Here is a 13,499-nt window from a genome sequence, read left to right as displayed (position 1 = left end):
AATTATTAATTTGTTACAGACTCAGCGTCACATAATCATTATTAATTAAAAAAAATATTAACATTCTTAATTGTCAAATATTTCACAGAGTTCCAAATAAATTCATCACTTTTTTTTTTTAATAAAAATTCAAATAAAATAAAATGACCTGTCCCACCTTTGGAAAATGGACAGCACTCCTTCCCCACACCCCCCGTGACATTTTATAAGAGCGTGTGGCGTGGCATACCAAGAACACATTTTGGGCCATCACTTGCACTCACACAACAGGTGCCTATAAAAAATAAATCAATACACACAAGTAGTGTTCTAGAGACTAGTGAGTAAGGTTGTTGCGTCGAGATTTAGATATTCTAAAAGCAAATCATCACCGACATACTTGACAGGAATCTTGAAGAATAAACATTGTCTACTTATTCAATCTCGGCGCTTCAATTCCTCCGCATGAAAAAGTGAATGAAAGCAAGCCAGAACATATGTCTGCAATTCACTGAGCGACTCCATGATGGCGCACATTCTGACGCGTGGAGCGCACGCAAACACGCACACACACACATACACCTCCCCATCATCCTCATCCGCCTCATCATAATCCGCCTGCCTGCGCATCTCAGTTGTGTGTTCGCCGGAGCGAGCGGACACGCTGGCAACTTCCCTGGATCTTTTTTTTTCCGTCACAGCCTTTAGGTTTTTTTTTGTTTTGTTTTTTTTTTTAAATCATTTGTCCAGTGAAGGAAATATCACAAGGGTCTCTCTCTAAATGAACGGGATGGACATTTTTAACAGAGCGCGTGGATGTATGCTTTGTGATTTGAGCTCAGCAAACACTTGAATGGGTGAGTGCGTGTTGGCTAAAAAGTTCTTTGGAGCAGGAGCGTTCTTTCATTCTCGGAATTAGTGCGAGGAGAATGTTGTCCGAACTGGTGCCGCTCGTCTACCTGCTCAGCTCGGCTGCGAGCCTGCAGGACGCGGCGGGCGCAGCCACAGGTACCGGTACAGGTACAAGTACCGCCACAGCCACAGGTAGCCGCTTCGTTTGCAACGCCATCCCCCCGGGCGCCGAACCCGGCTGCGGCTCCGCTCCGACGGGCAACCGCTTGCAGAGCAGCAGCCCCGTGGAGGACGAGCTGCGCAACACCATCATCCGGCTCCGCGAGACGATCCTGCAGCAGAAGGAGACCATCGTCAGCCAGCAGGGCACCATCAAGGAGCTCAACTCCAAATTGGCGCGCTGCGAGGCGGCGGCGGATGACTCCGCGCAGCCGGGCAAGTCGCGCGGTCACGGCTCCAGGAGGAAGGAGTACGGCAAGAACACCATGGGGGACCTGCCGCGGGACCCCGGCGAGACCATAAACCAGCTTGGGAAGACCATGCAAAGCTTGAAAGGGCGCTTGGAGAGCTTGGAGGTAAGACGCACGGACGCGCGCACGTCGCTGCGTAAATGGGAAAGAGCAGCCAGGGGCGTTGCTAAACGCCCCCAGGCAAGAAAGGGCAGTGTGCATCCCTTTTAATGCTCACTGAAAAAAAATTTGTTGTTGAATTGACTCCGTTTTGTTCGTCAAATGGTTGCACAAAATAATGCAAACTGGATTCAGTTCCATTTTTAGTCATTTTTTATACATCGACTGAAAATCTAAATGATTCTATGAGTGCAACCAGTTGACAAAATAAAATTGAACACGTAACTATTCAGTCTTCATTCAGACCCTTTGCACATTTTAAAGTCTGCAATGTAGCTAACATGTACAACGGAAGCCACTCACAATCATCGCATCAAACTTTGTACACGATCCTGAACCACCCTTTTGTTCATGTAATGAAATTGAATTATGTAGCTTGTCGTTGCTGAATATGTACTCACTGCTTGGTTTCATGGGGCGAGTAAAGCGTTTCGGAATTGGTGACTAAACGTGCAAATTCACACTCGCGAGAGTGGAAAAGAACTTAAAATGGCCGCCCCCATAAACGTGTCGCTAACAAGCGGCGGATGCCGTCAAAAAGCGCCTCCGCTGGATTTGAGCTATGAACCACCGCCTCTTGTCCGACTTAACCACGCGGGTGGAGCACAAGAAGTCGCTGCTAATTTTTTTATGATGGCACTAGAACGGCTTTTGACATTCCGCAGTCGTCCGGCATTAAAGATCACCGACAGGTCACTGAAAAGTCAAGTGCAAGACAACCTGACTTTATCTGCTATTGTGAGTCCAATTTTCACAATCGGCTGCCACTCTCAATGCTAATTGATTCTATTCAGTGCTGCAACGCTAAAATGTTTTTGTTTTTCCAACCCAAGCTGTTCCCGCTTCGTCTTTGCTTGATTGGAAGCGTTCATTCCCAGATCGACTCGTACTGCATGTGAGGACGCAGAGCACATTTCATTGCGGTTACATTGATTCACATCCGCTTGATTTAATGACGGATGAGAACGCCAGGCTCATCTTGCCAAATCGAAGCGAGTTTGCACACCGGAGAAAATGCTAAATTGAACGCGGCGGAAGCGAACGGTCGCGGCGTGAAGTCGGAGGACTTCGGAAAATCTTGCAGGGGGTCTTCAACTAATCTTGAGAGAGTTCGGCACATCTCGGAAAAATGTCAGTATATCTCATGACTCTTCAGCCATCCGGATCTAATAGACGGATATTCGGTATGTTTTTCAACAGGTAGGCGTGGAAAAGGGTCACGCCCAGCTTGGCTGTGGACCTGACCTCGTGATTTTCGCAGATGGTGGCGTTGCATCGCGTTGGATTTCAGATCAGCACAGAGTTTGAGTTGAAGATAAAGATTAGGCAGCGAATCTCCAATCAGGAGGGCATGAAATAGCGGACTTGCGAATCGTCAGTGACGTTAATAAAGGCGTCATGACTCGTGCATGTCGATGGGGAAGGTTTGAATTGAACAAAAATGGAGGCCGTCCGGCACGTGAGCTTCCTTCCACTGAATTGATTCACATGTGCGCAACATGATGAACAACCTGACAGGTGATCATTATGTTGATTACATTGGACTCCCTCTCTCACAAATCGAGGCCATGCGCGCGCATATCTGCAATTTACAATACTTGACTTTATTGCCGGCTTATATTTAATGCGATTCCGATGGCGCCATTGTGTCGGAAAGATTAATCGGCCGCGGCGAACGGGGACGTGACAGATGGGCGGAATCGACAACGAAATGACACGTTGGTATCAGAGTGCTCCACCACTGAGCTGTTTCCCAACATCCATCTGTGATTACGACTGAAGGCGGGGTCATTCATTTTTTTTTTTTTTTTAAATCTCATTCCAGCTGTGGGTGTTTGTTGGGTCAGCAAGTAAGCACAGGTGCACACTATCTCTCAATATGTATTAATAGGTTGTTGTTTTTTTTTGTTTGTTTGTTTTGTTTTCCCTGCGCCTTCCAGCAGCAGAGCTTGCAACTCCCCGGCACCAACGCGTCAGCCGGCGCGGTTCCGGCACTGACCCCTTTGCCGCCGCAGTTGCGGGAGCTCCTAGGGCAGCGTCTGGGGCTTCTGGAAACGCAGCTGCTGAGAAAGGTGGCCGAGCTGGAGGAGGAGAAAAGCCAGCTTTACAACGAAACGGCGGCCCATCGCCAACGCACCGAGAATACGCTCAATTCGCTTCTGGAGAGGATCACAGAGCTGGAGAAAAGTAAGTGAGACAGAATATGACGCTCACTTACAAGTGGAGGATGATGAGGAGGAAGAAGGTACTTTTTTTTTTCTTTTAAAGTATTCCTTGTCGCCTATTCTCACGTTGTCGCCGCCAAGAAATGGGATCATATCACATCACTTTTGTGCAATGAAAATAGAGGTACGGTGTGCTTGCTTCAAGCACTTGGTCAATTGCTGTTGAAGTTGCCTGTGAATGGGCAGCAAAGTTCAGAATGCTCCAACAAACTTTTTATTTGCACCTTTTTTCCACCCAAACCATTTCAATCGATCGGATCGATAAATATCGTAACTGGTAGCGGTATCGTTAGTCGATAGTTAATGACGCTGCATATTCTCAGTGACTGCCCAGGATTTTTGTGGTACTGCACGGAAGGCGCACAACTCTCAAGTCGGGCTAGCGCAAAGTGCTTTAACCTTGGCAGAAGTCTGCATTTTAATCACTTCAAACAGAGCATCATCATTTTCAGAAAGGCCGACGTCGTCATGCGTCTTTTGTATCGGTTCCCATTAGCTTGCCGAGGTGCACGGCCTCTGTCAGGGAGGACGGACTGATCACGTTTTGAAATGAGATAAAAAAATAAATAAATAAAAAACTGACGCATTGCTGCAAATATTTTATTTTATTTTTTAAATTCAAATGACGTTCTAATTGTATGCTCTACACCTCAATGGGCGTTATCTGAGGCTTGATTTATTGATTCTGAGAAAGCAATTCCTCCCAATTGAAGGAGGTGAATACATAAACGCAGCCCCCTGAAACGAAATTAACGTCAAGTCTAATTTTCATCCCAGCAACAGCGAGGACAAACGATTGTTTCATTGCGAGTGTGTTTTTATAGCAAAGACGGTGTAATCTTTTCCAATTGTGGTTCACGCCTACTAAAATATGCATCATATTTGTATTTTTTTTGTGTGCTGCAGCAACCTCATACATTACACATTATTTTGCCCGATTTCCAAGCACATATTCTCCTCTTTTATTCTCATTTACGAGCCTCCCAGTCTGTCCCGATGATGCTCAGTCAAGCATTTCTATTTACCATATGTCTTACTCGCTTAACTATTCCATGTCTTTTAAATACTTAACTCGTGTAAGTTTGATTTTCTTTCTGTTTGGCTACTCAATATTTCAGAACATGCCTGGGCTACAGCACAGACCGAAGATTTGACATCCCAAAGTGAACTGATGTTTTTTTTCCATGCGTATCTGACAATAAAAGCATTTGTCAAATCACAAAACGCACAGCGGGGAGTACACCTGCATAAAACGTGGAAATCTGTCACAATTTGTGAGAGCAAGTCTTTTGAACAAAAGAAAAATAGAAAGACAGAAATGCATTTTTTTTTTTTTTTTGTTTGCCATGATCTCAAATTCCGCCGTAAATGTTAAAGTGCATTTTCGGGGGTGATCGTAATTTGAGTCGATTTGTCCTCAGATAACAACGCCTTCAAGTCGCCCGAAGATTTCAAGGTGTCGCTGTCGCTGCGCACCAACTACCTGTACGGTCGCATCAAGAAGAGCCTCCCCGAAATGTACGCCTTCACCGTGTGCATGTGGCTCAAGTCCAGCGCCAGTCCCGGGATCGGAACCCCCTTCTCGTACGGCGTGCCGGGCCAGGCTAACGAGATCGTGCTGATCGAGTGGGGCAACAACCCCATTGAGCTGCTGGTTAACGATAAGGTAGGAACGCTACATTGTTTGCTCGTCAGGGGAAACGCGCGCTGATTGCGGCCCGCTTATTTGAACCCCTCCGGCTGCGGTGATGCTAATGATGGCGGCGATGCTCATTAAAAGCGTGTTTGTTGTATCGTACTGTACGTACCTTTGAGCACAACAGCGAGAAAAGTTGTGTCTGACCTTCAGCGGTGATTATTTCATTATCATCTTGTGAACATTTCATACGACTGACCCACATTCGGCATTGGCTCCACAATACAAGGAATTCATTCGAGATTTGCTGTGTTGATTTAAGGCCATCTTCCGCGTTGTTTTTTTCCCTTCCGGTAAATGCTAATGTGGCAGCTACAGCCGTATAATGGTCCCAGTAATCCTTCAATGCAACCAAATCAGAGAGAGTTGTACATTAAACGATTGCAGTGAAATTCACCTGTTCTCTGATTTTGAGCGCATCTTGGTGCCAATTTCAAGTGAGTTGAGGAGTTTCATTTGGGCAAAAGGAGTACTTTTGCGCCAGCTTGTGTCCAATTCCATTTTTTTTCCCCACAATTTGTGCCAGGGCTTCATTCCCTTTCGCCCACCCCAAATAGCAGAGCTTCCTTGTACTGCAGCGTTTCATAAAAGGCATCACCCAAAATGGGAAAATTAATGATTCGGGCTGAGCAATATGGCCGAAACTTCATCTCAGGGTATAAATTGAATGCAGGTAACCATGTCTAAGAATATATGTGCACGTTACAGAGAGAATTATAATGTTGATATTTCTGAAAAGTGAACTTTATACAGTCCTTTAGCAAAGCAAAATTATTATGAAAGACGGACATAATGCAACTTTCAGAATATTGACCGGGCAAAACTCAGAAATTTGCAATAAAAGAAAAAAAAGGCCTCTGCGGTGCAAAATACTGCAATCAAACAAACATCGCTGAACATTTTGACATTATGAGCCGTGAACCTTTACTTCCTTCGACTGCATTTCCAACGTTCTAATTGACGGCTTTTGCGCTTGAAAGAAAGAATTCAATTCAATGGGAGTGTTGCGACTCAAAGCAATCTACAGAATGCCATCACATTGCACTTCTCCACACAGCAAAGCCCTCGACAATGCCTCTGTAGCATCGAGCGAATATGGCGCTTGGATTTGGTTTTGTACCTTATAACGGAGAGAGAAAAAAAATTGCTCTTCCACCGCTGGTTTACGTACATTGGAGGGGTTGCGAAGTCGCAGTCAGTCAGATCTTTTCACTGCTTTCCCTCCGTCATGCATTATACATGCACTCGAGTGAGACGGATGAGAGGAAGATGGTGCGAGCAAGGGTGGCAAATATGAGACCCCCCCCCCCCCAAAAAAAAAAAAACTGCACGGCTGCAAAGCTTTTCAGATTGTGGAGTGAAGATGTAGAAAAGGAAGTTGTGACAGATCAGACAGATGGATGACAGACAGTGACGATGACGACCATGGTCATGTGTTTAACTGGCTCCATTCCACTGGGTCGGGTTGTTTAGACTGTACTATTAGATGAATAATTACAAAGAAAGCGAAAAGAAACCTCAGCAGTGCATAAAGCTGCGTGGTTGCGGCTCTACGGAGCATATTCGTTGTCATAATACCTCATGGTTTCGTTTGGTTTATGTGAAAACAGCAAGGGAATGACTATCACACAGCTACCTCATTTAACCAGCGGGTGTAACTGCCAGGGATTTAATCTGCGATGGGTTCAGTCAGTCTTGTACTACATTAAGACGGTGTTCTGTTGGAAATGAGAATGAGAGACAGAGACCGAGAGCAAGAGAGAGAGAGAGAGAGAGAGAGAGAGAGAGAGAGAGAGAGAGAGAGAGAGGGAGAGAGAGAGAGAGAGAGCGCGCTCTGGTGCCGCAGGGTTTGTAAATTTGATGTAATCTGAAAAAGCATTCTGCTAAATTATCTATCAGAAATAGTGTCGTGCTCAAGACGACACGATCAAAGACCAAGACTTGCCTGGGACCGGAACTCACCAGAACCGAGTCAAGACCAAAAGAGAGACAAGCCAAGAACAACATAAGACCAAGACCGAGATAAGACCAAGAGATGACTTTAGTGGATCGAGTCCGAAACAAGACCAAGACCTTCAAAACGCAACCAATTTCGACTGTTAAAACATGAACCAGAAATACTTAATTTGGATTTACGGCTATCTGAAGTACATCTTAGTAAAATGTTGGGCAACACTTTCCCATCTTTAGTGTGTGTGATATCTGATTATCCGTTTGCGATAATCTATCACTTTACCAGCCGTGTATTTTTCTATATGTGCCCCTGCGATTGGTCGATGACCAATCCAGGGTGACCAAAGTCAGCTGAGCTAGGTTTCAACGCATCCGTGACCCAAGTCAGGCTAAGCGATATAGAAGATGGATGGAGTGAATGACACGTGAAGTAATCCCCTGGAAATGCTAATAAAGAGATCAGGTCTAGCGTTGCGCTATCCTCAGCGGGCCGTGATGTCACGACGTTAGGACGTCGCCTCCCTTTCATGCGTTAGCGAAGCGTGAGGACGAAGTTCTGCTGCCGGCTGGTTGACTGCTTTGAGAACTCCTTCATGCCTTTGCTGCGTGTGTCACCTGGGTAATGTATATTTTATACGGCCGCCTCATCTAGAGAATTCGCACGGCGTCTTTTGAAGCCCCGCAATCCGGTCCTTTTAATTGCCGTCCTTGTTACCGGCGCGGCAATTAAGTGCACGTCTCTCATCTTGACACTCTTTCTCTCTTCTCCTACTTAACGAACTCGCATCCAGGTGGCACAACTTCCTCTTTCGGTGAGTGACGGGCGCTGGCACCACATCTGCGTCACCTGGACGACCAGAGACGGCTTCTGGGAGGCTTACCAGGATGGCGAGCGACTCGGCACCGGGGACAACCTGGCCCCCTGGCACCCAATTAAACCTGGCGGGGTGATCATTCTGGGCCAGGAGCAGGTGAGAGCTTTAGAGCAGCTCACACTGGAGACAGCAAGTGTGTGTGTGTGTGGGGGGGGGTGTGTATCAGTAAGATCCCAGAAGGCACTTTCCTTCTGGATTCATCGCCCAAGGCACAGTGCAGAGGGAGATCGGGGTAAAGTCACTCTTCTCACGCTATTGTGTTCCTTTCAAGTATTACCTCATTCATCTGCTGCAAAGATGAGGCATTATGTCATTTCATTAGCGGGTAAGCTCGATGACTAATTTGCTTTAATAATCTTCAGCGAGGCGTTCATTCATATTGGATTATGTTTGGCTTGAAAGCGCACTCAAAGAGAGATGGCGGCATAGATTGCGCTTCATGTAGGGAGCTCAATGCGGAAGGAGAGGGAAATGAAAAACAAGTAAGAGGAATCTGTGAACTAGTAATTTAATTTCAATAAAAACTAAATAAAAATTTGAATTCTTCAGGATGCAAGGTCACAAAATCACATCGACTAAAGATCCTCAATGTGTTTTTCGAGAGCCATATTGTACAAACGCAAACAATTTACAGAGCGATTTGACCAAGTATGACTGCTTCTCCTCACGAGGGTCGCCGGTACACCCAGAACTGGTTGCTAGCCAATCGCAGGGCAGACATAGATGAAAAAAAACATCCGTACTCACAAGGGGACAATTTAGAGAATCCAATCAACCGACCATGCATGTTTCTGGAATGTGGGAGGAAACCGGAGTACCCGGAGAAAAGACCCTCAGTGAGAACATACAAACACCACACAGCAAGGCTTGGGGCCGGATTCAAACCCACAACCTCCGCGCTGTGTGGTGTACGTGCGAACCAATCCGCCCAAATCAGGATTATCCCCCCTTTGCTTCAAACCAGATTTTAAAAACTGAAGGCAGAGTTAGCACTCATCCCGTAACCCGAAAGACACGTAAATATGTACACTCATTAGTCAAGGCGCCGCACTGTCTCAAAATGTAGAATTCTGCAGAAATAATATATACTAGGACAAATCCATGGCGATTAAAAAGAAACTGCGTGTTGTCCTGGCAGTTGGATGGAAAAAAAAATCAAAGAGAATTCATTCATACGAATTCGAGCCTGCTGATGTTTTCCAAAGATTGCATCATCTCATCTCGTGCTTCTCCTTCTGCAAAGGACATAGTTGGAGGCCGCTTCGACGCCACCCAGGCCTTCGTGGGCGAGCTGAGCCAGTTCAACATGTGGGACCGGGTACTGCGACCCACGGACATCGTGGGCCTGGCCAACTGCTCGGCGTACATGCCCGGCAACGTGGTCCCTTGGATTGACGCCAACGTGGAAGTGTTCGGCGGGGCAACCAAAGCTCCTCTGGAGATATGTGAGGACCGTGCGTTTGATTCCTAATGCGAGGAGTCGTCGCAATCAGAAAAAAAAAAAAAAAAGCCAAGTATTCTTTGTTCAATGTTCAAAAAGCAAAAGCGACACGCAGATCAATATTGTGCCGTCGCTCAAAGATTCACGCGTTGGCTTAAACGTGTGTCCATTCAGTCTTAACCGTGGAGAATACTTCACACTCGTGATCATGCGGAGAAGATACCGTGTTGACATTCTAGGCCTGATTTACTAATTTGCACGGGCAAAAACAGGCGCAATCTTGATTGCTGACGCAAACAGATGTGGAAGCTGGACTGCATCTGCCTGATGGCTGAACTTGCCGCACGGTTCATGTGGAGGAGGAGTACATGCAAATTGATCATGTAGCTCAGGCAATGCGAGCTATCGAACCTGAGACGAATCGCCATAGCGGATTTTGCGGATATAAATTTAAAACTCAAAATAAGAGCTTTTGGAGCTCCTGAATGATCGAAAGGCTGATTTGGAGCAAGAAGGGTTCGTGCTATGTCACCTGTACCAAAAACTCTGTATTTCCTTACGTCTAGTTTATTTCAGCGCACTGTGGCAACGGGTGCCACATTCCCAGAGCAGTTTTTCACGTGTGCTTCCCCGACACAATTTTACACACGATGGGCAACGTGTCAGAAAAGTTCCAGGATTGCTGCCACAAAAGATATTTCAAATCCAAACGGTTTTCCTACTTGGAAGAAATCAGCTTGAGTCTATTTAACACACTTGGCCGGCCATCTCTGCCACACCTTCATGGACTCCTCGTAGGGTTCTTCCGGGACTCCCCGCAGATCCGACATCATTATTATCGTTAGTAAGAAAGATTGCTACAACCCGGCTTTGTTGTTCACAACCATTCTCAATCTTGTTGTAGAAATGCAGGTTGATCATGTGGCCTTGATTGAAGGGGGGAAAATGCAAACTGAGTCGTTTGGGTTTGAAATGGATCAATTGAAGAGTCCTGGAGCCTTTTTACACCTTGTACATTCAATTTCCACTTTCTCTGGGCTGGTTAAATCCAAAAAAGATTTTCTTTTGTGTGGTTGCTGGCTTCTGCAAAATGACAGCAGTCCTAGATTTGTTTATCTTCCACTGGCACTTCCAGTTCTATCACTTTGCCCTCATTAGTTTTGCCCTTGCAAGTTTTCTCCGAAATTTTTTCAGTCTTTGTAGCCCAATCCTGTTAGCATGAGCGCACAATTTAGCGCCCGATATTTGGGATCTTAGTAAATCAGGCCATGAGCGTGTTTTCTCTTCTGCTTTCATTCGACTCGCCATGCATTCCGTACACCGACAATGCTGCACTGTGCGCGTCGTGAGTGTTTCGCTCCAGCCGGCTTCCATGCGTTGCGGAAACATGATTCCTGAGTTTTGACGAGCAAACCGATGAGGAGTCGGCGGCGTGATTGTCGTGACGCGTCGGCCATATTTAATGCATGAACCCGAGCAGAGAGTGGAAGTTAACGAAAGACAGTGCATGCCTTCTTTTGGTCCACAGTGTGTACGTGAGCGTTGAAAACAAGAGAGAGTGTGGACATTACGTAAGTGAATGTCTTGCGTGTTAAAATACCAGAGATTACCAGCGAGGGAGGACATTTTCATTCTTGTAAATCTACGCTTAATACCTCTCTGCCCCTTGAGCAGCTGCCATATCCCAAACAGCTTTATATGGACGCTCGCGCTCAGGTTAATAGCGAATAGCCGACATCTGCCCAGAACCGGATAAAAACCTGGCAGGCGGACGGCTGCCGACATTCCAGAAGGGACAGCGAGGGATTGACGAAAAGCCAATCTGTAATTCCCCCCATCATGACGTGCAGCGCAAACCTGACTTACGAGTTCGAGCTCACTCGGAACGCAAATTAAATCACTAATATACCAAATCAATCGCTTACCGAATTGAATGTAATTGCCATGAACCCATTCTAGACTCCCCCAAAAAACACTACGAAGAAAATATGAAAAGATTATTAAATAGCAAGAAACGCAACGGAAGCTCACTCGTATGTCAAATTTTTGCTCACGAGACAAAACGGCAATTGGCTCGCAAGTCAAGGTAACGCTAAAATGATGTCGAAAATATGAATGGATGTTTTTCTAGTTTAATGAATCATTATTTGACCCATCTGAATTTTAAATATGAGCCGCACTCTATGGACATCGTGAATGTCAAGGAATAACACTGGCGATATTTTTTTTTTTGTAGGGGAGGTACTGAGATTTTAGCACCGCTTAAAAAAATGGAATAAAGTAAAATACTGTTTTTGTTCTCAGGCCAAAGCCATTTCGAACAAAAAAAATAACGCTGTGTCGGCCTCTCGTGGCATCTATAGACAGAAATCTTTATTGGTGGGGGTCAACAATGCGCGGATTTTCGCTATTTGCCAATAGTGGGGGGGTAGGAATCACTGTACTTTTGCAGCTTCCTTTTTGTACTTTTGTTTTTGCTGAAAGTCAGCTCGCAAAATGCCTTGGAGGTTAATCTGGGGCGAGAAGAGAAAAAACAAAAAATAGCAGAAAATATATCGGAGATGTCAGAGATGTTTTTTTTTTCCCCCTTGATCGCTGTGTCCCTTCATCAATGTTTGTGTCTACATTTGTTAATGGTACGCCCATTAGACACTGAAATGAAAATAAATTTAAGATGATGACGGAAAAAAAGTTCAGAGAATAAAATTATAATAAACCCAAAAATAGATTTTAAAAAATTAAAAATTAATATAAAAAATATTTTTTAAATTATGTTAAGGGAATAAAGTGAGAATGTTGCAAGAAAAAAAACTAAAGGTCATAAAAATAAAGTCGGAATATATATTAGGTAATGTGACAAAAAAAGAAGTTGGACTTTTTTGCAAGAAAGAAATTACAAGCAATCATTTTAATGAATGAATGATTAGCAATTTGTTAGAGAAAACGCCTTTCATATTTTGCATAACATAACGACACGACTCTCCTAAAATTATGACTACGTACTTGTATTTTTTTTCTTTCGAGTGTATCCGAAATACTCCTCGGCAGAATTTGATGCAGTATCGTACGAGACAGCGCCGAATGTTGTAACAAGGGTGTTCAGGCATCCAATTAACGATTGTGGGATTTGCCTCCATTTTGTTTCTCATGCTTCAATGTCAAATCATGCAAGATTGTCTTTTGCCCAAGCAAGTTTTCCTGCCCCGTTTCTGCTCTTGATTTTTGCTCATTAGCAGTATATTACGGTGGGACATTTTTCCTAAAAATGACAAATGGCCTTTTTTTTGAAGAAGCTTTTTTTTTTCTTTGCAAGAGGAAAAAAAAGTGCTGCTGTTGTATTAGGTGTATCTTTTTGGTATTCAACCTGGCATTTGCAGTCATTAAAAAAAAAAAACAATGAGATAAATATATTTTTTATCACAAAAGAGCCGAAGCAGAGTGCACCATTTTTCACTTTGACTTTTTTTTTTTTTCCTTTTTAAGTCTGTGCATCAATCTTTAAAGCAGAATAACAAAGATCAGTGCTCTGTCAGTTTTAATCGTGAGACTCATAACAACGATCTAATTGTGTGTCATGCATATCACGAGTGAGAGCAACCACATAAATAAAACAAACTGGCAACAACTAAAAAAAAAAAAAAAAAACGTCCATGTGGTTTGTTTGCCTTGTTCAAAAAAAAAAAAAAAATGACACATCCTATGAATTCATACCAATCTGTGGCCTCTGATACTCAAATCCACTACATGAAGAATGTGCGTGTGTGATGTTTTATTGTATTCTCTGCACATCCTGATGTTTGCAAATGTCAGCTGTAGAACGCTCAATAAACAAAGCATTCCAAACTACAA

At 44.5% G+C, this 13,499-nt stretch overlaps 1 protein-coding gene across 2 annotated transcripts; it reads left to right on the top strand.

The window, feature by feature from the left end:
• Nucleotides 1–608: 608 nt before the first annotated feature.
• nptx2a (neuronal pentraxin 2a) lies at nucleotides 609–13,499 on the top strand. Of its 2 annotated transcripts, none has more exons than XM_088317170.1 (5): nucleotides 609–1,406; nucleotides 3,404–3,647; nucleotides 5,107–5,351; nucleotides 8,126–8,305; nucleotides 9,453–13,499. In XM_088317170.1, the coding sequence occupies exons 1-5, from the start codon at nucleotides 909–911 to the stop codon at nucleotides 9,678–9,680; spliced, it is 1,395 nt and encodes a 464-aa protein (XP_088173296.1). In that variant the 5' UTR covers nucleotides 609–908; the 3' UTR covers nucleotides 9,681–13,499. The 2 variants fall into 2 exon arrangements, with proteins under 2 accessions (XP_088173296.1, XP_088173295.1); XM_088317169.1 differs by having other exon boundaries at nucleotides 3,401–3,647.

This window comes from Idiotropiscis lumnitzeri, chromosome 15 (assembly GCF_059441095.1).
Source record: "Idiotropiscis lumnitzeri isolate Australia: NSW breed Sydney's pygmy pipehorse chromosome 15, RoL_Ilum_1.0, whole genome shotgun sequence".
NCBI classification, from domain to species: domain Eukaryota; kingdom Metazoa; phylum Chordata; class Actinopteri; order Syngnathiformes; family Syngnathidae; genus Idiotropiscis; species Idiotropiscis lumnitzeri.
This window is presented reverse-complemented; position numbering and strand designations above follow the sequence as displayed.